This window comes from Xiphophorus couchianus, chromosome 22 (assembly GCF_001444195.1).
Source record: "Xiphophorus couchianus chromosome 22, X_couchianus-1.0, whole genome shotgun sequence".
In the NCBI taxonomy this organism is placed as follows: Eukaryota; Metazoa; Chordata; class Actinopteri; order Cyprinodontiformes; family Poeciliidae; genus Xiphophorus; species Xiphophorus couchianus.
In genome coordinates, this window is record NC_040249.1 from 17,212,709 (window position 1) to 17,238,142 (window position 25,434).

Sequence of the window (25,434 nt, forward strand, 5' to 3'; positions counted from 1 at the left end):
TAGCAACCAGCCTCTGAACCCGGAAGTACTTCCGTATGCTTCAGCTAACTAGCCATGGGCTGTTCTGGGGTACGAAAGAGTAAAAATAAAGTTTGTAATGATTAAAAGTATGAGGACAGGTACTGTTCAGGTGTTTTATACCCTTGTCCGGTAATTTGAAGGTTAGGAGCCAGTTCTGTCGCCGATATGAGAGGAGGGAGAACTGTAAGTCGGAAGCATCTTCTTATTGTGTTAGCAAGCTTTTTGTTAACACGCTAAAGTAAACAACTTGTTAAAGTTTTAATAACTTATTCGTTCATTATGTATTTTTATCCGTAAAACAGAAATATTACACACAAAAACGAATGGCAGTATGATGAGGAAAATTGTGTATGTCTTGAAAATATTGTTCGCTGCTCAAAAACTTACTAATAACGTACATTTATACGTAAAAAAAATTAATGTTTTTCAGATTTTATTCATACAAATTATGATAATAAATTGCATTCGACCCATCAAATGCAGATTTAAAACAGTTTTGGTTGTTAAAAGACCACTGATTGTTTATTACAATATTTTATTCTAAGTGCTACATACACATTGCTTTGCAAGAAGTTCTTATTGTTCATTTAATCAGTCAAATAATTCCACTTTTAAATTTCGATGTTAATGTGTACATTTCTGGTCCTCTCACAGGTATGCTATGAAAATGATTTTGTTAAGGCAGCGTGACAGGCAACGATAAGCTTGTGAAGTTATGCTGAGGGTATGGAAAGTTTAATTAATTGTACTGAAGAACAGCAGCCTACTTCTGTGATGACCAACTCCTGGTCCAATCAGGAAGCATGCAGGAGTCAAAAGGCAAAATGTGCTGGGGGATTTGTCCTTGTGCATGCAGGTGAGTCTGGAATTTCTTTTTTTAAAAACACACATCCACTTTACTTTATTAAGTTCCAAAAAGGCATTTCATTTGCAACAACTAGTTTCAGCCATCACACATTCACGCGAACAATTAGATGAAGGTGAAAAAAATCATAATGTTAAAATGAGATAAGTTTAGAAAAAAACAAAACAATTTAGAGATTATAGAATATGAACTAATGCAGTTAGTTAAACCTTCTTGGTCTTTGTAGTCCTATACTTATAAAACCTCTTACTTTATGAATTATGTCACAGAAATCATTTACTTGTGAAGCCTTTATTTACTAGGCAACCACCCTCCAAAAAAAAACTAATAATTCTGCAAAAATCCTGACACACCATTTCTTTCTTCATACTTTTTTCTCCTATTTTAAAGTTCGTAGAAGTTGACCGTACATATGTGATACACTTCACAATGTTTCTAATCTTGTTATTTTTCTCTCCTGTTAGAAGAACTCAATATAATTATACAAAAAAAATAAAACAATTTTTTTTTTTTTATCACCAAATAGCATTGGGTTTAGGATATTTGCATGTTGATACATTCAGATTTTTCTTTTATCTAATACAACATCCCAAATATATCACAGGTAATTGAGTAATTTGCTTAGATTTAATTTTAAAAAAATTAAAAATGATTGCTTTCTTTCAGGAGCAGGTTACCACTCTGAATCTAAGGCAAAGGAATATAAGCATGTGTGTAAAAGAGCCTGCCAGCGGGTAAGTTTACTTTGTAAATCTTGTGTTCCTATCCTGCATAAAGACTCACTTGCAACAAAAAATCTGTCAGGAGATCCAATAGCCTTTACAAAGACTGGGAGAAGTCTTCTGTTGTGTGCTAGGACTAGTTTATTATTGTGCGGTACAGCTGGCATTGTATTGGATTCTTGATGCTATATAGAAGTGGTGGCATCTATGAAGCGAAGCCTGTGTACTACTGAAACCTGGTCTTCAAGAATTTGAAGCGGGACTTCAAATTGTCTTGGCTGTAGCATAATGCTGTTGTGGTGTGATCTGCAGGATTTTTGCTCTGTCCTAAGGACTTTGGTAAAATGGCAGAGCATATGGTAGAATTCTTATTGAAAGGTAGCGTTAATAAATACAATATCTAGAAGAGTATATCTGTGGCATATTAGAGACATATTCAGTTGATATTAAAATTGCAGCACCACGGTTATTGTTTTCAAACAGAATGTTTTCCCAAATTTGCAGTTATCGTGCTACGTTTCAGGTTGTGAAGAGCTTTACAAGTCTAAAGGCAGCCTTTGTGAATTAATAAATCAATTGTCAGTGTACAATTAAGCAATAAATCCTTCTTTATTTGTTTGATGTTACTAAATATATTTCTTTAAAGTCAACCACAAATACAATATATTTTCAGCACAATTCCAACATTTGTGTTGGCTGTTCTGCTGAGATGCTTTCATGCATTTGTTGGGGAAGGGTTGTGGTGTTCTCACAAGAGAGTCATCATTCTCTGTCATTTCAAGATAGTTTTCAAGAATCCACTTCTGTTTAGACTGATTTACATATCATCTATTCACAATACAGACCAGGAGCTAAGTTTCACAGTTTTATTTTTTGACTTAGAAAATGTATTTTTGCAACTGCAAATAAGTAGTTTATAATATTCCTAAAAAGTTTTCTTTGTGTTAAGGGTCATTTTCTTTAGCACTGCATAACATTTGTGTGCTGCTTTAGAGAGAAGTGCTTTAGACACAGGGTACGTTTATGTTTCTCTGCATTAGATGCATTGTGTTTACCTACATTTATAGAATAAGATAATGCATTGCACCCATTCAGCGTTTGTAATTTTACAAACGCTGAATGGGTGCGATGTGATTTGTTCATTGTTTTAATTCAGTTATTATTATTTCCAGGCTGTAGACCAATTGAGAGCAGGTGCACTTGCAGTGGAAGCTGTGACTGCTGCCCTGGTTGAACTAGAGGTTGGTTGAATAAAAATCATTTTATAATGTAAACGAGCTGGTTTGTATGACTTTGACATGCAGTAAGTGACATATAGTTATTTAAAACTTCAAGGAAATTGTACATGCTTTTTTTGTCATCGCTTTTATCACAATAAACACTAGAAAATACCTTAACAAAAGATATTATCTTACATATTAGCTCACAAAAAAAAATATTTTGACAATTTCATTTTTAGAAGTAGATTATAAATGAGTAAACTCTGTTGTGGTATTATCTTAAATATTAAGCAACATTCCTTTCTTTAAATGATTTTCCTGATCTAGATATTGTTTTTTGTCTACTTTCCCCTTGGTTTAATTACTCTCAGGACTCTCCTTTTACAAATGCTGGCATGGGCTCCAACCTTAATCTGTCGGGGGAAATTGAATGTGATGCAAGTATCATGGACGGGAAGTCGCTTCATTTTGGCTCAGTTGGAGCCATCAGTGGTTAGTTTCTACTATATAATATATAATATATGTGTTTTGATATCCTCTCCAGTCTCTCAAACAACTGCAGCTGTACATACCACAGGATTTATACACAAATTTTTACATCTTAAAAACAACAAAAAAAATGTTATGTTGCTGTTTATAAATCTGTATTTCCACATCTTGATTTGCCTTAAATTTTAACTACACTTGTACACTTGTAGCATCTTTACTGCATAGTTTTTATGCATTTTCTCTTACTGACTCTTACTTCCTTACATGACTATTCACATCTCTAGACATCTTTCCATTTTTATTATTTTCCAAACACAAAGGTTATTGCATTTTCACAAAGATTTTATAGTGAAGTTTCAATTCTTCCAAAAATACTTTAATCTGAATGGGTGAAGAGAATCTGAAATATATTCTTTATTGAATTTACCTTTAGATTTTGACTAGGTCATTCAAAAACATGCATATACAGTATTTTGTTCTAAGCCATTCAATTGTAGCCGTGGCTGCATGTTTAGGGTTGTTGTTCTTGTAGAAAAAGGTTGTTTTTTTTAGAAAAGAGTCTGAAGTCTATTACAACAGGTTTTCTGTAGGACTTCTCTTGTATTTAGCTCCATCCATCTTCCCATCTACTCTGACTAGGTCTACTCTCTAATTCCTGTTCAATAAAAGCATCTCTACAGCATGGCGCTGCCATCATCACCATGTATCACTGAGGGGTTTGTTCAGGGAGATGTGCAACCATCATCGTCCGTCACTGTTTTGTGTTAGTTTGTCATAAAAAGTAGTTCAAAGTTTATGCTTGTATTTTAACAAACTCTGGGAAGACTGAAGGGGTTTAAATGTGTTTGTAAGGCATGTAACTCAATGAATTCATTACACTGTAATGCTCTGCTTAAATGAAAGACTTCATTTGTTTTTTTCTTCTCAGGTATAAAAAACCCCGTCTTAGTTGCAAGCTGCCTCTTGACTGAAGCACAGAAAGGGAAGCTCTCAGCAGGCAGAATACCACCCTGGTGACTATCAAGCCTCATGATCAAAGATCGGAATGTTAGCACTTCCCTCTTGTTAATTGTACTGTCTTTCTGCAGCTTTTTGGTGGGGCGAGGAGCACATGATTGGGCAGTGGGACATGGAATACCTCCATGCCCTTCAGAGAAAATGGCAACAAGTGAGTATTGTTGAATTATTTCTAAACATAAGAAAAAAATCTTAGAATTTGTATTTGACAGTGAATAAACCAACACACCTTAAAAGAAATAAGAAGACTCGCTTTACTATAAATGGATGCAATTGGGGCCACATTATTTTGTCACATCCAGAGTTCAGTTTATCTGCATACAAGAGGAACAAGCGAAAGATGGAGCTAGCAGAGAAAATGGACACAGGACAAAACCAGACAAAGAAAAGACGACAATCAAGTGAAAACGTGAGTTTTTTTCTTATCAAAGACAAAAGGGAACATTTGACTAGAAGTGAGTTTCCACACAACTCAACCATTTATCCATTCATCATGAAACTCAAGGAGAAATGTTTATTTGCTATGAAGAAACTTGAGGATGCCTATGAAAGTCTAGAAAGTTCTAAAACTGTCTCCTAAAGTCTCATTTCCTCTCCAGAAATGAACTTATTTGTTGAGTGAAAATAATTTAAATCTCAATCTGCCAGGAGTACGACTACATTTGACTTTAAGCTGCATTTAACATCACAACTGCAAATTGTGTAAATCTAGCAATTTGCTTGTATATTGCCAGGTCTTTTAGGAAGGAGTATGGAAAAAAACAACGTTCATGTTAAAAGACCACAGATTTCAAATGGCTGAGCTAAAAAGAATCAAATGTGTATAATTTGACATAAGTGACTGGTAATTTGAAGGGAAATTAGGAAAAAATGGAGCCAGAGATCAATAGGCAGAGTGGTGAGTATAGCGAGCGCTGTACTGGTCTGTTGTAGTGAAGACATAGCTGAGCAGAAAGGCAGTACTGTACCCTGATGTTCTCTTTATTGAACAGTCTAACTAGTGAGAAGTAAAATGGTTTCATTTCAATAAATTCTTGCACACCACAAGTTTTACTGTTGTAGAATTAACAGGATTTAAATGACAAAAAATAATATATGCCTCTATTCTTTCATTTTATTCTAGTTCTTGTTGTTTTGTTATATCTTACTTATTTCTGTTTTATGGATGTTACACTACATGGTGTAAAGTTTGGTAGCCTGTCACTATTTACTGAATCAGTTAAAATGTTCGTTCTCTTATGAACTCCCTGCAAATGGAAGCGGTGATAGAAAAGGGTGGGAACGTTTGTCTTGATTCACATGCGAATCTTGTGCAACGTAAATAAACATGTAGCATACAAACTTCATCGGAATTACTTTTTAATCGTATTTTGGTTTAGTAAACCTACAACATAGTTCACTCACAAAATGTTCAGTGCAAAAGAAAACAAATAACTTTTATGGGCTGCTTGTTTATTCAAGTGACCAATGATTCAATGATGAATCTTTATGTCAAATGGCTGTTATTCCAAAGGAAGTGTTTGTTTTTCTTTTCCAAATGCGTGACCTGTTGGAAGATTAATTTGTGACTATTTGATGCAGTTAACAGCAGTTAAGAAATTATTCTTGGTTTTAAATTTGAAGTTGACATTTAAAAGGAAATTACCAGATTTAAAGTAACAACTTATTAGAAACATAGCCTCAGCTGCCTGTTTTTAATTTTGTGCACAATGTTCTTTTTATGCCTTCCTGACTCGTTGCCAAGCAATAAAATCTTTCCTCTTTTCCTCATTCTCATTCATGGCACAAGAAACACCTGTGTACTGATGGTGTATAGTTAAAATTTCCAAGGAGTCTAAAACATATTGACATAATTTTTATTTTCCCATGTTTTGGAGCCATCATTTACAGTGGAACTGAAAGGCACGGATGCTGTATTGCACAATGGTTTTTAATTTTGAAATAGCTGGCTCTGGCCTCGTTTTGGTCTTACAACCCCAGAGAGATGACTGATTCAAGAGAGCAGATGATGGAAGAGAAAAAGCCTCACATTGTTTTCTTTTCTTGTTTCTTTCCTTTTTATTCCAAAGTTTAATCAGGGTATTTAGGTTCTGGTGAACGTGGAATTGTGATCACATGTTACGATGCCGATTTGCACGTTTCACATCCAGATTTTTATTCATCATCCACTGTGGATTGATCACAGACAAATCACTTCCGACACAAACCGTAATCAGGGAAAGAAAGAGTCAATTTAAATTACAGCAAAGCATTTTTATTAAAGACAAAAGGGGAGGAAGGGAATTCGTGATGTCCTTGCCTATTTTGTAAATATTCAAAGTATTGTCTTTTGTGGACTCTGAATGATTCGCTATTTATTTTTTGTTGCCGAAATTTTTAGGTAATTATTTTCATTTGTGTTCATTTTATTCCATCCACGCAAATAGTTTTTCTTTCCTGGTGTGATGTAGGAAAACGGCTCAGGGTGCCTTGACACAGTCGGAGCTGTTGTGGTCGACTCAGAGGGGAACGTGGCTGCAGCTGTGTCCAGTGGAGGCCTAGCTATGAAACATCCTGGAAGGGTTGGCCAGGTAGGATCACCCTCTTCTATCGTGATACATTTATTCTCATAGTGGCTTGTTTTTAATATATATACACTTGTTTCTGTTATAAAAAGTAAGCACACAACTCAGAAAAATGCAGTGCTCTCCAAAAGCATTAATACGCCTATATTTTTTCCTATTCTGCTTCGCCGCAACCACAAATGTCAGTGTAAGGTTTGGTAGAGCTGGAAAAATTCTATTTTAAAAAATATCAATTTTCAAGCTCTATCAGAGATTCTGAATTGTATATATTTCTGGGACATTTTGTAAGAATTTCATTTCAGCTATGGCTGTAGGTTGAGAGTTGCATGTCTTGCTGAAAGGAGAATCCTTATCCCAGTCTCATAAGGGGATGCAAGTCTTTGCATCCCCTGACAGGTTCAATAACCACATTTCTGTGCAAATACATGGCACGTTTTTTGGCTATTTTTAAAAAAAAATATTTTGAAATCCATTTATTGTTGTCATTCTTCTAAAATAATAAACTGTAATTTGTGTTGGTCTGCCACGAAAAATTTTACATGACGGTTTGTGATTGTAATGTAAGAAAAATGGAGATGTGGAAGGGGTACAAAGAGAGTTCAAAGTTATATAAATAAAATACACTTGTCCATTTTGAAATATATGTAAGTAAACAGATATATTTTGTTCCCTAGTTTGATGTTGGCTTTTCTTACAGATCTAGACTTTCATGACTCAAAAGATTTTTGTAATCTTTTGGTGTTGATCATAACCACTATCTTCCGTTTCAACTGAAACATTTGGATTCATTGCTGCTTTAGATATAATGGATAATTCATAGTTGAATCTGACGGCCATGGCCTCTGGGGCAGCAAAGCAGAACATTTCCTCCAGTATGACCATTCAATTTGACATGATGGCCTTCTCTAAAATGCTGCCTTTGATGTCGACTGTCGCCAGATAACTGCCTTTCATTTATAGTTTCAGAAGAGAACATCCCAACAGGTCTGTTTTTTGTTTATGCTGGGTTCACTGGGAAACTATTATGGTCCCTTCAGTGTTTTTTTTTTTTTTTCTTGAATAGCAGAGATGCAACGGTCAGACCTTTGTGACCCATTTTCTTTCTACAATTTCATCAAACTCTAATCTAACAATACAGATTTTAACCTATTCTCTTTTCCTTTCGAGCTCTATGGATAACAACAATCAATCTAGATTTATATAATCTCATAAAAGATTATGTTTAGCTTCTGACTGAGAGGTCACAGCATAAAATCATGCAAGGAGCCACCAAGTGCTTGTTGTTGTATCTCTAATTCTCAAACAAGATCTCCTCCTGGCAAACATTTAGTTTATTTTTATGTTCCACAATCACCAAAATTTTACTGATCAATGCACTTTTGGAAAGCCGAAACACAGCAGCTTGGATGTTTCAGCAAACAGCTGTTACCACTGAAGTCTTACAGCTTTCTGTTCACCTTTTTTTTTTTCCTTTGCTATTTTAGTCTGGCGCTGCCTCAGCCTGATGTAATAACCCAAATAAACTTCTGGTTACTAATGCATATTGCCTAAATTAATGAGAAAATAACTTACCAGCATACTAAATGTTTTTGTTCAACATGGTTGCGAACGTGTGTACAGTAAATGTTTTACTTTGAGCCAGTAACAAGTAGTCCTGGGTTTTTCTTTTCTTTAATGTAGGACAACTGAAAAATGGCTACAACATGAAATTTGAATGGATAAAGTTAGTAGCGTTGTTTGCCTCAAGCTAATTAGCAAACTTTATGCTCATATTCAGCCCTGAGTCTTGGGCCTGCTAATTAGGTTGAAATAATTGCTACAGTCTTCCTTTCTTGTTTTTATGCCGGTGGTAACATTTAGGAGTTGGTAATAGTTTTCCATTAAAGCTAATTCAGCAAACCCTTTCTTAATTTCCAGTTTTATTTCTCCCTGTTTTTATTTTAGGCTGCTCATTATGGATGTGGCTGCTGGGCTGAAAACGTCTGTAACATGAACTCTTACTCTACAGCAGTGAGTACCTCAGGTATAACCTCTTGTTCTACACAACTTTGCATTTCCTCAGGAGTTTGTGCTAAAATATCCCAGTGCAGTGGCTCTGTTGTTTACCACTGGCCCATCTTTTTGTTTTGGCCATAATATGAGTTAATAGACTGACTCAAGGCTAAAAAAGTTTGACATTGCTTTCGGATGACCTCTAAATTTTCCTGTTGAGAGATTCACATCAGTCACTTCCTGAGCTGATTGAGTCAACATACTCCACTCATGGTTAGCCAGCTGCATGCCAGGTGCATTGCATAGCTGTGTGGATTTTTAGTGACATTTGACATGGGACACCTGCTGTAGATATACTAGGAGAACTGGTGTGGATTGAATGCAATAATGGGAAACTCACTAAAAATAGTTGTCTACATTTAAATGATCATATTTGACTTAACCTTCATGTGGGATCTTTTTATTGGGACTTAAATTTCTATTTATTTGTGAAAAAACATGTCATTTTATTTTTCCAGGTATGTAATATGACCCACATATTGGTCTTTATCAATTTCAGATGTATAAAGGTGGTAGAGAGAGACCTTGGTAGGTTTTAGGGAAGTGCAGAGAAAAGTGGTTTTATAAGATATTGACTCAAGGGGACTATTACTTGCACATAGTTACCTTCCACTTTAGAAGTATGTGCTACTTTGTATTGTTTATCAGACGAAATTTAAATAAATTCAGGGGTTATTTGTGGTGGTAAAATGACAAACATTGCAATGAATCTCTGTAAAGTAAGCCCTGCCTTTCTTTGACTTAAGGTAACAGCTTTTTACCTACATAGGTCATCTCCAGTCAAGAAAAACTCACCTTCCAGAAAACAATCTTCCTTCTTTTGAGTAGATTATTGCATTTTGAACAGCTGTAAGTCTGCTTTCCTTTTAGTTTTAAAAATCAAGTCAATGCAGTCTGGTTTTGAATTAAGGCTGTATTCTTTTAAGATGTGTAGATGTCTCCAGCATAGCTTCTGGGGAACATTAGAAGCCTTTTGATGTGGATCTGTAGCCTAATGCGTCTCAGTGCAGATGAGCTGAGTTGATCAGACAGGCTTCAGCTTGAGCTTTATGTACTTGAACCTCTAATACGTCCTGAATTATTCACAGAGCTAACTTGATGGTGTGATCCACTGCAATTATTTGGTTGTTTCAAAGTAATTAACAAGAATCACTCCAAACTTGCTGGCAGATCATGGTAATTTTCTTAAATATGGTTGGTATATCACTCTCTAGATGATCAAACAAGATGACAGAGGCTCTCTATCTGCAGGTTAGAGGTGGTAGTTTTTTATGCATTTCAGCTGATTGTTCTGTACCTGTTGCATTTCCCGAGCAGCATCTGAGCAGGGTGTTAGTGAAGGTTGGTGTCGGTCTGTTATCTCAGTAGATCAAGTGCATATGCCTCCTCCCTGTGTGTATTTTCGCTTCACCCTGTCTTACTATATTGTGGCTTCTTTGCTTTGATGTAACCAACACAAAGCCAGTCTTATGGGTTTGAAAAGCACAATGTGGGTTCCAGCTCAACACCTGTTTTTCATTTCCCAACTTGAAAGCCGTTTCCATCAAAAGAAACAGAAAAACAATATTTTTTAATTTGTCACAAGGAGCGTGAACCTTACCCTTCATGTCACTCCTTTTTTTCATTTGACAAAGAGCCACACACAATTCTTCCTCCACCACCTCTTCCTACTCCTCCTCTTCCCTTTTTCCGATTTAGTCAGATTTATAATATGTGGCTCATATGGGTCATAGTTTTATTACTTCATCTGGTCTTGGCTTTGCTGTGGTCACTGAGGCATCAGCTTAGAAGCAGATTTCATCTGCAATTACTATCTCATTTATTCATTTATTGTTGTGTTGCAAGTCTCAATTTTATATCCAGCTCTTCGTGCCACATTGATAATCTCTGGTTCCTTTCTTCTGCAAGGCTCTTTAGTAAACTGCAGAGTAGATGGCGAGAGAAGCTCTCTCCTTTGCTTTAGCAAGAGCTAGAAATCCCTCCAGGCACTTGGCCTGCATAGTTACTAACCTGCATTCTGTTCTGTTGTAGTTACCTGGAGGTTTATGGGAGCCTTAATTCGTATTTACAGAAACAATGAGGCTGTATTATTCCTCAGCCTTTATATGAGTTTTCACAAGTGCTGTGTCATCAAAGGGGTTTTATTTTTACTTTCCGATTCCTATTCATTTTTCTATGTAATCATATCCTTTACTTTTCAGAGATTTGCAATGTGTCTTAAGCGATGGAGTCAAAAATGTCATAATTTTTTTTAATACTTTCTCTTGCTTTTGGTAAATAACATTAAATTGAAAACAAATTATTTAGTAGTGATTGTCCAGCTCACTACTTGCTTTATATATTTCCCGCTTAGTTCTACAACGGTTCTTTCATCTTAAGTCTTTAATTAAAAGTCTTTTTAGCTAGATATTAAAGTAGGTGCGAGAGTGACCAGATTTTTTTCTGGCTCTATGGTTGCAAGTAGTGCCCATCCCTCACATATTGCTTCAAATAGCAAATCAGCTGGCTGAATGAAAAAACATTTTTTGCATACGAGAAAAGCAAGAATATTATTTCTTCAACAATACAGTATATACAGTATTAAGAAATATTTAAAAGTTTCAGTAATAAGTTAGCTTGTGGCCTGCTTGGTCTGTCTTGTTTTTCTCTTACTCAAGTGATGTAACAGTGTAAAAATGAAATAAATATTTCAATCATCATGTCTACTTTGGAAAGGTTTGGGGGACAATAGCATAATCTGGGATGACTATGGTAGAAAATATTTGTATTCGACAACTTTATGTGTCTTAAAACTGTGTTGAGTTGACTGCCAGGATCTGTTGAATAGCCTGTTTCTTTCATCAGTGTGATGATGGCAGAGACATATTCTAGGATGACGATGCCAAGATTCGTTTTGCTTTTCTTTCTTTTTTTAAGTGGTTAAGGGAAGACGAGACAGTATTTAAATGCATGACTAGTGTACCACAGACTCCAGACAATGATCCCATTGAAAAATCCTTTGGATGCTCTGGAGATTGACTTTAGGTTGCAATCCGACTCTCCCATCCCTAATTAGACCAACTGGAAAACAAACAGAAAAATGCTGTGACTTTGCATAATGCTCAGATTTTTTCCCAGAGATGATTTTAATGGCTAAATAATGTACAGACACCACATGACAAGTTATCACAATGGTTTCCCCCACAATAGGTCTTCAACTTGAAAATGTCAAAAAATGTTTGTTTTTTTTTTGCCAAGGTTTGTCAGTTTGATTTTAGAAGTTGATGTGCCAACGTTTTGGCATAATTTTCACTGGACTGCTCCTTTTAGCAATATTAGAGTCTATGATAAAGACTCTTTTAATAGTCTAAAAATGTTTAGTGGAGTTCAAGTGTTTTATATTTGATTGGCGACATCACACCTTGATTTTAATGTTTCACCCGTTGGTATTTTGGTTTTTCACATACTAACTCAATGTTCTGGAACAGAGACCCATCTAACATATGAGGACCGGAATTGAGAAACACTGCTCTCAATCCTAAAAGACCCAATTCACTACTTGTTTGGTCACTGGACAACATTGAATTCTGGTTGAACTGAACTTAACCTTCAATTGAAATGAAAATGATAAACCAAGCACCAAGACTGCAGTTTTCTGCATTTAGAAAAAAATCTAAATAATGATGCCAATGTTCAGAAACTTTTAAAGGTATCCCAATGCAGCTTTGGATACTTCATCCCTTATTTCACAGCTAAAAGAGTTTTTGTGTTTAATTATTTGTGAAAAATTTCAAACCTAAGAACCAATTGCCATTCTAGAGATTTCTAGGTAGTTATTTTGAATTATAAAAATTACAAGAGAGCACGCCTGTGGTGCAGGTGAAGACTGCGCAACCCATATACAGAGGCCTAAATCCTCTTTGGGTGTGGCCGTCCCAGCCCGCTGACCTTTGTCACATCTCTTCCCCCTCTCTCACGACCTGCTTTCTTGTAGCTTCACTATTAAATAAAAAAGCTACTAGAGCCAAATAATTATGCACATTAAAAAAAATACAAGAAATTAGAAGTCTGAAAAAGCTACAATATTGAGATAAAGAATGTGGAGAATTGTGTTTGATTTCTAATTGCTCCACTTGGAGTAAAGAAAAATTCAAACTTATTCTTAAAGCCTCAGAGTTAATTTGACCTAAAAGCCATATACCCATTCAGTATATTAGAATATTGTTGAGATATTTTTTTTAGTAACTCCCTCACCAAGTAAAACTCATTATATGGAATAATTAGGCAAAGATGGATGTTTTAGCTCCTTTATTTCTATATCGTAATAATTTTTTGCTAACCGCTAATAAGGTTAGACCAGTATAAAAACTATTTTTAAAAATGGAAATGTGGACTTAATGAAAAGTATGTTTAATACTTGCTTAATTTCAAAAGCTATTTCTAATCTGACAAACGAGACTCATCAGGATATATATTCTAATTTTTTAAAGAAGACTATAGTCTAAATCTATGACAACTCAAAATGTTGACCACATTTGATTTTCGCTGTGTGTGTTTTGTCAGGGTGTGGAGAGCATCTGATTCGCACCATGCTGGCTCGGGAATGCTCCGCTGCCATGCAGTCTGAAGATGCCCACCAAGCGCTGCTGGAGGCTATGCAAAACAAGTTCATCAGTGAGTCACCCGCATGTGCCTTGATGACCACTATTTTCCAAACAAACACATTTTCTGCAAGACAATGCTACGTTTTTGACAAATGCATTGAGGGAATCAAACAAGCAGATGTTCCTCCTCATGAAGAATGAGTGAACCACCAGAAACATTTAAAAAAAGAATCAAAAGAGACAACTTTTAACGTTTTATTGTTAAATAGTAAACTGATGTTCCACACATCACAGACGACAGCCGCAGAAGATTTAAGAAGACATGCACATTTTGTTGCGTGCTTATTCGAAGGTGTAATTTTGCTGGATTCCCTGAGGTGGCTAGTTTTAGAGATCCTCGTTAAGTGTGTTTGCTGTGCAGTGAATGACCAGTCTTTGTTAGAACAGAGGAAACAAAGAAAACACAAGTGGATACATGTGGTGGTTTCAGCCTTGTTCTGGCCTCTGAAAGTCCATCTATGTCTGGCTTTGTGATATATTTGTTTTCCAACACTGAGGTCAGTTTGAAGTTATTTCATGTTTCTGTCTGAATTCACATCAGGTTTAAACACAGCTCCATAAATCTTTATGGCAGCTCAACTTAATCAAAGCTACATGATGGGCTAAAATTGACTAAACGTCTTTGAAGCCATATACATCAGATTTTATATGTTAAGACAATAAAAATGTCAAACTTGTTTCACTAATTATTAGGGCCATAATTAGCCTTTTTTTCTCTTTACAGTTTGGAAGGTAGGGAGGAATTCAGTCCGGAAAGACGGTTCACCCTGGCTCTGCGTCTATCAACGTTTTACTTTTCACTAACATGGAAAGCATTCAGTTCTTCTGTTTCTTCTTTGTGACCGTCAAAGAACCATACAGACAGATCCCACAATAATTGCATTCATTCCAATTGATACTAGTTATCAAACAATGCAGTCAATTTAAGTTTGTTAAAATTAGTTTACAAAAGTTTGCCATCTAAGAAAACCCAGGAAATTGCAGTCATTGAATTGTGGCATTCATTCCTCCTGAACAAACATGTATTGACTGTAAACAATCACTTGCATTGTCTTGTTGACTTTGCAGCAATCAATCATATTTACTAAGCATGTAGCAACAGTGGAGAGGAAAAACTGGTCTTAAGCAGCTAAAAACATCTATGAGGACCAGAACCTGACTCAGCGTGAATATGCATCTGCCAACTGGGTGTTTAAGAGTGTTAGAAAGAGAAGACACAAAAAAACAGAAGCACTGACTCCAGGAGTACTTTCTAGTTCAGAGAAAAGTAAGGAGTTAATGGCAACAGGAGCTCCTTTTAGGAGAGAATCACATCTAGCATGATTTAAAAGGCCTTAACATGAACAAGAGCACATGTAGTTGGTCACCAAAAAGCTCAGCCAATAGCTTTGTGTAGGAGAAAGGCAAGGTTAAACACTGAAAGGCAAGAGTATCACCTGTAGAAGGAGAATGTGAAGTAGTCTCCAGGTCTTGTCTCAGATCAGAGTACAGTTCTCCCAGTGCCTTTATATGTTGAAATAACCCTTGTTGAGCTTTGCTCATTTTTTTTAAACACACTGCTGTTATTTTGAAGACAACTCTCACAAGGTAAATTCTGGGTGTTTCTGTGTCCTGCAACCAAAACCAAAAATTACATTGTGGACTTTTTAGCAAGTAGAAGTGACAAACACATACCATTCTGTTTCCCAGCCCAAACTGAGACTTTTGAGCCAACGTCAACGTTTTTGAAGAACACAAAAAGAGCACTTTAAAGAGCACAGGATATTTTAATTATTATTGTTATTGTTTACTTTTCTTGCTGTTGTTTTAAGAGTTTTGTAGTCTGTTTCTTTTACTAGCCTATCTCCAGCTAACGTTCCGGAATACGTTGTCCAGGGTGTAACCCGAGAGGCGGTCTGTCGCAGGGCAACACAGAGACAGACATGACAAACAACCATACACACACACACCTAGAGAGAATTTAGAGAGACCAATTAACCTGACTGCAGGAGGAAGCCGGAGTACCCGGAGAGAACCCACGCATCCACAGGGAACATGCAAACTTCGTGCAGATAGACCCCGGGCCAAAATCGAACCCAGAACCTTCTTGCTGCAAGGCAACAGCTCTACCAACTGCGCCACTGTGCAGCCCTTGCAGTTTCATCATGCAACAAATTAGGTGCTTCTTTTTTCCAATTGGTTTTTTAATGCGAGGTGGGACAACTATTTACCCTGTTAATTTTGTTATTACTGCACATACAATAGTTATATTACCTGTCATTATCCCTTTTATTTTGCCCACATGAAGGCAGTGAAATATTTTTATTTAGCAGACTCCTAAAGAGGATAATTGCATCAGAAGAGAATAATCATTTCCAGTTGTTTAACTTGGCTAAAAAAAAGCAAATAACTCAAACGGGGAAGAAAGGTTTTCAATAAATCCCTTTCATTTGATTAAAGGGATTGGGTTATGTGTAGTCCACACCAAGGTTTCAATAATTGTTTCAAAAAGTCAGGCAGAAAAAATATGCCTCTGAAGTTCAATACTCCTGGATTTAACCCAATGCTAGGGGCACATTTAGGACTGATTGTTCAAGGAAATCTTTTCAAGTTTAAAGCTTATTTACATTTTGTGGTAGTTATGATTTAATAAAAGTGAATCCTTTCTGAACATGAGAGCCGTTTACGTTTCAATGTCGGCCTATGATTTGTCTGATTAATAGCTTATTTGCACCTTTTACTTCTAGCAGCTACATAAAGTTTTTTATGCACCGAAACTTACTGTTATCTTAAAACTTTTCAGAATAAAGGGTTTTCTGTGAAAATAGAACACAAAAAATTGGTAAGTCTCTTTATTTTCAGTTGGTTAGGTCACTGATACCCAACATTGCGGTCGGGTCAACAAGTATAGGGTCTAGAAATCCTATACAGAAGTTAAACTAACAACAAAAAGTGGTGAAGCATATTTACGTTTTAATATTTGAGGAAATAAAAACAGCTGCTGGCTGTTGAGACTGTTTGGGTTATTATTCATCAATTATATACCCACTGCACAGTTTAGGCATTAGATCAATCTGCTATTGTCTTGTGTCCTTTTTTGTTTCTTTGTTTGTGTATTTCTTTCTAAATTTTTTTCTAAATTTTGATTGAAAGAGATGCCGTGTGGACACAAATAAATATTTTGGCCTTTTATGTTTCTAGGCTCACCGTTTCTAGCCAGTGAAGATCGTGTTCTGGGTGGAGTTATTGTCTTGAGATGCTGCAGATGTGTGGAAGCACAGCCATCTCCAAATATTCAAGCTGCAATGGGTAAAGCATTAATATTTTCATCTCTGTACACAGATCCATTCCTCTAACACCAGTTCTGACTGTGAATATATAAAAAATGAACGATTGGTTGAATAAGTAAAAGTGGGAGGAGATGCCGTGGCTTTCCTCGCTGGTGGTCTGGGGTTTAACTTGTGCAGTCAGGCTCTGGTTTCACCCCCTTCATCTCAGATTCAAACTCAGACCTCCCACTTTGGAATCAACTGCTAATCTTTGCACAAGTGGCTCCTTCTGAGAACTGCTCAGTTTGACTGTTTGTATTCATGGATCTGGTTTCTCTACCTGCAGCTTTGAGACGGAGTCGTCTCTTTCTGCTAGGCTGAGATCTTAAGATCAAAATCAGGTTGAAATGTTTTCAAAGTTGTGACCATTTCTCACTACTTTGGCACTTGGCAAAATGTAATGTTTACTGGTTTTCGCCATTGTTGACGGTGTGGTGTCTGCTATGGCTGTTTATTTTTGTGTTTTTATTCTGTAAAGCACTTTGAACTGCCTTGTTGCTGAAATGTGCTATATAAATAAACTTGATTGGTTGACTTCATAACTGTTGATGTAGGAATTAGCAGCATGTCACGTACTTCACATTAGAAAGGTAACATGGTCCATTATCAAGATTTGCTTCTAATCTTCTGTGTCTTTGTGTAATATGTTGTAGGCCTTTCAAATTATGTACATTTTGTGAATTTGAATGCTAAAAGACTGCCTCATATTATTTATTCTGGATAAGCTTAGCCCTGTTTTATGTTTTTATTGTTCACTCGCAGTGGAGTTCCTGTGGAGTCACACCACAGAGAGCATGTGTGTTGGCTACATGTCTGCCCAGGACAGCAAAGCAAAGGTGAGCGTTTGAATTGCCAGATAATGTAAAATATGTTAATATTAATATATAATATATTTAATAACAGTTGTCCTCCATAAACATTTTACAGATTAAAAAAAGATTTTTTTAAAATAGCTTAATGTTAGTAATATTATACTTTTTTGGTTTATAAAAGTCAAATAACTCCTGTGTTACAATTGTTTAATGTAAAGAAAAAACAAACAAAATCCTCAATTATTTTGTAGTGCAAGCAGTGTTTGCTAATGTTCCTGACATGCTCTTATTCTTACCTTGGTTATATGTGAACTTTATGCTGCAATTTAGTAATATCCTCGGAAAACCTTCATCCTCACCCAAGTGTTTTGTTACTAGTAGAGATGCACCAATAAGATTTTTGTACTTTAAAAAATAAAGCACACTTATTTCATTACAAATTCATGATTTGTGCTTGAATAGCCTCCAAACTATTCACATTCAACAGTAAAAAGTTACTTGCGTAAAGTGAGTGCAGCTTTAGGAGTCAGCCATCTCTGAATCTCCTGGGGCCGGGTGTCCACTTCCTCTTCAGGGACCAGTGGTGATTTTGATATTGAAGAGCGCAGCCAGGATCACAGCTGCTCCACCAAACCTCACACTGCCTCTGCTGGAGGGCGACTGTGGGATTTGAGCTGCGCCTCTTGTGTTATGCCATCTGCACACCAGAGCAGCTGGCTTTTCTGTCCGTCATGCTCCCTCGTCGGGCGCAAACAAGATTTCCCTCGCTGATCCCCAGCTGGGACCAGAGATGTTTTCTGCTCAGTGCCTACATACGTTCATTAAGGGGGTACCATGGTGAACAGCATCTGTTTTCTCTCTCCTGTCAGATGAAGTTCAAATAGCAAGAGATAGGAACTTTAAAGCGTTCAGACTGCAGTCCCAGCTGCTGTGGTCTGCTATAGAGGCCCACGAAGTGCCACCTGCATGGCCATGACCTTGATGGTAAATCTGTGGGAATGTTCAAACTCGAAGTTAGAGAAGAGTAAAAGCAGAAGTAGCCTGGAACAAAGTGTGCCAGTGTTGTCCTAAGACCTTGTATTAAAACAAAATGAAGCTTAAAATAACTAAAAATCTTGCAAAACATGTATTTCTCACACCATGTTTTCATGCACAGTTTTCTGAGCTCAGACATTCACTGCCTTGGCTGTGAATCTTCAAACATTCCTTCCATTCCTATTAGCTGACCATTTCTGCCCAGCCAGAGTTCATCTTTCTCTGATTAAATGTGATAAAACATGAAAGGTGCTTTTACACAGCAGCATGAGTATTTAGTAAAGAGGTCCCTGGGTTTCTGGTGTCTTTTGATTTGTTTTTGCTTCAGATAGCTTAGTGTTCGTAGAAAACCAGACAGAGCAACATTGTACATAGGGGACATTTCTGACCTGTAAAATATCACTTTAGCCAGTTGTGATTGAACAGATTTTTTTTTACCATGACTAACAAAATTTTTAAAAAGCAACATTTGAGTCTTCTTTTAGTAACAGACTTCACACTAAAGAGTGTTTTCAATTTAGTCTTTAAGCACTTAACATGGTGGGTTTCCTAGTAGGACAAAAGAGTGAACGTTTTGGTTTCTGACCAAACATTTTCTGGTCAAGGCCAATCTGGTGCATATTTTCTCTACATCTCAGCTAACAATGTTGATTTAGCATGCCTTGTCAGGCACTTGTACGGTTGTGTTATATTTCTCCCATTTCTATCAGATATCTGTTAAGTCATTCTCTTGTCTCTCCACTTTTTACTGTGACACAACCAGTGTTTTCATGAAAAAGAGCATCTGGTTTTATTCAAATATTCACCTGAATTTACACTGAATTAACTTCAGGGCATCAGATTATGTTTTTGCAAAGCTACAAACCATTGGTTTAGACTGAATTTTGTTTTCTGATCACCTCGGTTGAATAAAGACAAAGAATGACAACACTACCACCATAGCTTTGTTTTCTCCTCTTTTACATCTTAACCACTATGAAGATTTTCTTCTTCAATTGTGTAAAGCCAGAGAAAATCAAAAAAGCATGCATGCTTTTCTGGATATTATTTGTTTTGTATTTTTTTAAAAAAATACTTTTTTATTATTCATCTTTCAATGAGTTAAAAGTTAAAATAGCATATGATTGTCTTTGTAGTTATTCTAAGAGGGAAAGAATCTGAAAACCACAACAAAAAAACAAGAGCTTGGTTACAGAGCTACATTTATGCTTTCGTGTACACTGTGGTGTTAATGTGTGGCTTCTGTAACTCTTAAACACATTTATGTCAACAAAGAATGTTGTTTTTCTTAAACATTTGAACAATGAGCTGTCCTGTCCATGCTATATTTTGACACAGCTGTTGTCCTGTCATGTGGTTACTTTGGTCATCGAGTAACAAGTTGTAAACAGGTTTGCATGCCTTCTTTCTTTTCTACTTTATTTTGCTCTTTTTTGAAGTTATTTTTTTACGCAGAATTTTTGCAAGTTTCTTAAGCAGAAATTCTCTGTTGGTCAATAGCAGTGTTATCCTGTGAAGGAAATGTTAAAATTGACACCACTGACAATCCTAAAAGCCACATTTTATCATATTTTGACTTTTTTCTTTTCAAATAGGGCTTGAGCATGTTGTTTATGACAGATATGATAGAACGCCTTCAAGCATGCTATACAAACTCTTTAAGTTTGTCAAAAGTTATTTTCCAGACATGTCATTTAGCCCTAAAGTCATTTTGGGCTTTTGATTCCCATGAAATCAACTTTTTTTTTTTTTTTTTTGTGCGATCATGTTAAAGTAACTAATTTTCCTAGTGAAAATGAAGAGAAAAACTTCACGACCAGTGGTTGCCAATCCATCGATGGGTTCTATGGTTGCCTATGCTTGCTCTTGTACTGCAACAAATGTGCAGGAATCAAACAAGAACTTTTGCAAAGCTCTCATACATTTCCTCCATACTAGGATTTCTCAGGAAAGTAAGAGTACTCACTCAATCCTTTTCTGTGTTCCCAATAAGTGGCTGCAGATCCATTTGTTGTATTCCCAATTTCTTTTTGAAACAAATCAAAACAATCTATTTTCAGAAATTGGACCTTGCACTCTGCGGTACCAGGTGACCCCTCATTTTATATACGGTGGTGCCATTTTCAAGGCTGGCTTCCAAAGGCCACCAGTGTATCAGACAGAGCTTTTAAAGCAGGTTTTTTGCCATTCATATATGTTGAAATACCCTCCTTAACGTGAGTAAAAGCAAGAGAGTTAGTCTGTTTAGGCACTTGTTGCTGTTTTCAGAGTAATGTTATTGTGCTCAAAGCTGTTTTCAGAGATTAAATGAAAATCAGACTTGTCCCAGACATGTTGCAGCACTGCTGCCTGTATAAATGCATAATGTGCAACATTTACTCAACATTTCCTGCATTTTTTTCCAAGCTAAGAACAAAGCTCTAAAAATCAGTATTTGGGGTATTACTAGCCAAAAAAAGCCATTAGAGAAGCATTTTTATATTTGCTTGAAATACATGTTAATCTCCTTTTATGAAGTGTAAAGCCTCCCCTTTATCCTCAATGAATGTTTTTGTAAAACAGTTTTCCTCACTTGTTTGGTTATAAACCCCCCCTGATTGTTGCTGCTTAGTAATGCTGCCCTTTCTATCTTATAAAATTAACATCCCATTTTAGATATTTTCTTCTTTTCTTGTATTTTCAGATTCTGTATCTTGAGTTGTTTATGTCAGACTAGCGTTATTACTTGACCTTGTAGCTTTTAACAGGACACAGTTCTTACATATACAGTACTGGTGTAAATATATTATAGGTTTAAGCTGTCTTGTCTGTTAGCCTTATGAACTCAAAAAGCCAGTTAACTGTGCCCTGTGGGGATTTTCAGTGGAGTATTTGGTGTGAAAACTGTTTCCCACTTGTTATAAACATCAAAAGGAAAACATTTAGTTTAAGTTGATCATGACTCCTATCGAGCAGTTCAAATTAGACCTTCCTTTAACCTCATTTTCACAAGATGAAGGGAAGAAGATGAACTCAGACGTGTACGAGGCATAATGGCCCCCTGAGAGTATTGCCATGTGTGGTTGGCCTTGTCTGGCTGCTGTCCCATTGTAGTGACAGTTGCCCTCGAGGTGCTCAAGGGAATAGTCTGAGCCAACACCAAACAGCACCAGTCAACTCTTGCATCTGGATGAATTATGTGGGACCAGCTCAGTGGCCTTACTCATCAGTTGATTTTCTTCTCTCCCAAGAGGAAAGGAATCAGTGTTAGCCTTTCTGCCAAGAGAAAGGAAGGAGGATGACAGCCATTATTGGCACACGGGGGGTCGATGACCTGTGATCCTCAGATGGACGTATCGCTCATGCCTTCACAGCTGTGTTTGTGACTTTCTTTCAACTTTTCATTCAGTTCAAATTGAAAAAAAAAAAAAAAACATGATTCTAAATACTGACTAGAATCAGTACAAATACAAATTTGACAAATACTGACTGAATATCTTCAGGGGATCTAATCACACATGGCAAGTTTCTAGAACACTTCCACAGATTAAAATAAATGCAAACTTGTATTCTCTTGACATTACATAAACAGTCCAAAATTATTTAAATTAAGCAGTTAAATGAAACAGTTATAGCTTAGAATATATATGTAGCATCCCGATCCACACTATATTCCAGTAGATGGCAGTAATGCATATGAGTAAGTTGCTTGCCAACCGCCATAAAAAAGAAGAAGAAAAAGAACAGTTATAATTTTTTTTATCTATCAGTGTATATGTTTCTGTAATGTGCACGTTTTGAGTTCTTGTGATTCAGTTTCTCTTTTCTGTGTTTTTTTTTTTTTTTCAAATATTATCCAAATGAGATATTATTATTATTATTATATGAGGGATTATTTGCTATAATTGTCTTTGTTAGTCATTTATTTTCCCAGTTTCTTTCTGGCCCAGCTTGGTAAAATAAGGTTGCTAAATACATCTCTTCACTGTCCTTAGGAAAATTAAAATGTAATTTTTATTTTATTTTTAACTTTTGCAACTTCTAGAAATGACATGCAAAATTACTCATAACACTACTAAAGATATCCACATAGCTTGATTTGGACACACACTGCCTACTTGTAGCTCATGAATTAACATGGTTGGAGTTAACTGGTAATATACTTCTCCGTGGCAAACAGTGAGAAGTAGAACCAGTAGAATAGAGGTTTATATCTCCCAGTTTTTGAGTTGAAGTTTCCAAGTTTGAGCCTCATTGCTTTTTGTGTTGTGATTTACTGATTACTCACTCATTTGAAGAGTTTCCAGGGATTGTTTCCAGTTCAAAAACAATCCCTGGAATGTAGGTTTTACCAGTGGTATATTTTAGAGACTTCACCCTTCCACCTCACCTGAACCAAATGACTGAATTCCCTCATCAGCAGGTCATTCAGCTCTGCAGAGGGTTGCTAATGAGCCATTCATTTGGTTCAAGTGTGTCAGAGAAAGGAGGCATCTAAAGTCACCCGCGTGGGCTAGAGTTTGGCACCTTTACGTTAAACCAAATTAGAATTGAAGCCTGGTGTGAGTCACTCTGTACTTAAAATATACATAGACTTTTAAAAGTGTTTTTTATTTGTTGTCTGCAGACTCACATATCCAGATTGCCTCCTGGAACGGTTCCTGGCCAGTCTTTGGCCATCGAGGGAGGGGTGTGTCGGCTGATGGGCATCGTGGATTGAACCGCTTTCCCTCTTCCCTCTCTCTTCTTCGGGGCTTCCTTAGCAATACTCCTATACATACTCAGACAATGCACATACATGCACTCACAAATATGAACAGCATCCCTAACTTCCCACAACCTTTGCGATGCCAGAGATAATAAGCTTTCTTTGTTTGAACAGGTGTTCAGGAAGAAGTGATGAGCGATAGCTACTACTTAGTGCACTTATAAGACTTCCCTTTGCCGTTGCCGGCCTCCAGTATGCATTCTATGCCAGTTTACCCTCCAAGCTCTCCAGTGTCACCTGGAATAAACTTGATGCATCATTATATTGATGTACCATTACTTTTCTTTGATACTTTGTCCCCCCAGATAATTAATACATCCCTGCATTTTGTACACAAGCTATAATCTAGGGAAACAGGGTGGATGTTATATTGTGTTGCAGAAGAGATGTGACTATTTTCACATTTTTATAAATTTCAAATCCAGGATATTTTTTGTTTTCAAACAACAATAAATGAAATATGTAAAAGTGCACCTTTTGAACTGTCTGCTACTCAAGATTTGTGCTTGCAATAATTTAGAGCCTTGGGGTTTTAACAATAATAAAAAATGCATTAGTTTGTTATGTAACCACCTGTACTGTTAAGACTCCAGCATTATTTAAAATAGAGCATAATGCTTATTTTCTATCATTTCAGGCATTGAATGTTTTGCTTCTTTTATAAAATGTGCATATATAAATACTGCATGTCTAGAATGAGCTACTTTCTCTTACCCTGTAGTTAGAGTGTTGATCTGTAAGGAGGAAGCCGAGTGCTTTGAGAGTGACGACTGTTACTTGTCATTTATAAATCACATTTTATTTTTCCACAGTCCCACTGGCAAAGAGGTTGTATTTTCCTGCTGGCAGAATCCAGCTAAAACAAATGTCTATGTCATGCCCATGAAATGGGGCTGTTGAATTGTACTTGAAAAGGGTGACTGTCTGAACTAACTATATTGGGAAAATGGGGTTAGCTGATGTGCTGATTTTACTTTATTACTTAGCAACATGAAAAAACTCCTGTTGATTTCTACATAGAAATTATCCATCCATCCATCCATTTTCTGTTCACCCTTGTCCCTAATGGGGTCGGGAGGGTTGCTGGTGCCCATCTCCAGCTACGTTGCAGGCGAGAGGCGGGGTCACCCTGGACAGGTCGCCAGTCTGTCGCAGGGCAACACAGAGACATACAGGACAAACAACCATGCACACACACACTCACACCTAGGGAGAATTTAGAGAAACCAATTGACCTGACAGTCATGTTTTTGGACTGTGGGAGGAAGCCGGAGTACCCGGAGAGAACCCACGCATGCACGGGGAGAACATGCAAACTCCATGCAGAAAGACCCCGGCCGGGAATCGAACCCAGGACCTTCTTGCTGCAAGGCAACAGTGCTACCAACTGCGCCACTGTGCAGCCCACATAGAAATTATATTGAATTATATAAGCTTTGCAAACCATATATGTGCAACACTCTGCAGTGCTGAGGAACTGAATAAAATCTACCTTGCTACACTTTTGTTTGTGTTTTAACACCCCAATATGAAATGAGTTTTTCCACCTGTATCCATCCATCCATCAAACAATCCATCATTTCCCTCTTAATGCAGGGTCGAGTCATAGGGGCAGCAGAGAAGTAGATGTAGTTTCTGCTCAGATTCTGACCACATTGTTATTCTGAGGCGTCAGTTCTCCAAGTATGGGCACTTTTATGCCTATAAGCTTTCTGTTTCATCCATGAGTGTGCAACTCCACTACTGTAAGATATTTGCCACTTAAACTCCATGTGAAGCCCCTCTAGAACAACTTGCTTGTTCCTAATAAGTCAATTTAAGCTAAGCTATTATTACTGGGTATTTTAGCTAATTTAGTTACTTAAAATACCCAGACAGACAAGTTGCTGTCAAAGGATCCACATAGTTAAGGCAGCAAAAATACTCAGGCATTCAACAG

The 25,434-nt window shown here is 36.7% G+C and overlaps 1 protein-coding gene across 1 annotated transcript; it reads left to right on the top strand.

The window, feature by feature from the left end:
- tasp1 (taspase, threonine aspartase, 1) lies at positions 1-24,219 on the top strand. The gene is made up of 14 exons (XM_028007587.1): positions 1-204; positions 676-877; positions 1,553-1,620; positions 2,781-2,849; positions 3,200-3,320; positions 4,246-4,330; positions 4,406-4,485; positions 4,637-4,743; positions 6,785-6,904; positions 8,843-8,921; positions 13,493-13,603; positions 16,774-16,881; positions 17,664-17,737; positions 23,355-24,219. Exons 2-14 carry the CDS (start codon positions 748-750, stop codon positions 23,445-23,447), a joined length of 1,245 nt encoding a protein of 414 aa, XP_027863388.1. The 5' UTR covers positions 1-204; positions 676-747; the 3' UTR covers positions 23,448-24,219.
- The last annotated feature ends 1,215 nt before the right edge of the window (positions 24,220-25,434 follow it).

Excerpts from the sequence above, each read along its gene's own strand:
- tasp1 (XM_028007587.1), top strand. The coding sequence starts at position 748 with ATGGAAAGTTTAATTAATTGTACTGAAGAACAGCAGCCTACTTCTGTG. Across the intron at positions 2,850-3,199 it reads CTGCCCTGGTTGAACTAGAG|GACTCTCCTTTTACAAATGC; the intron begins GTTGGTTGAATA and ends AATTACTCTCAG. Across the intron at positions 8,922-13,492 it reads TACAGCAGTGAGTACCTCAG|GGTGTGGAGAGCATCTGATT; the intron begins GTATAACCTCTT and ends GTGTTTTGTCAG.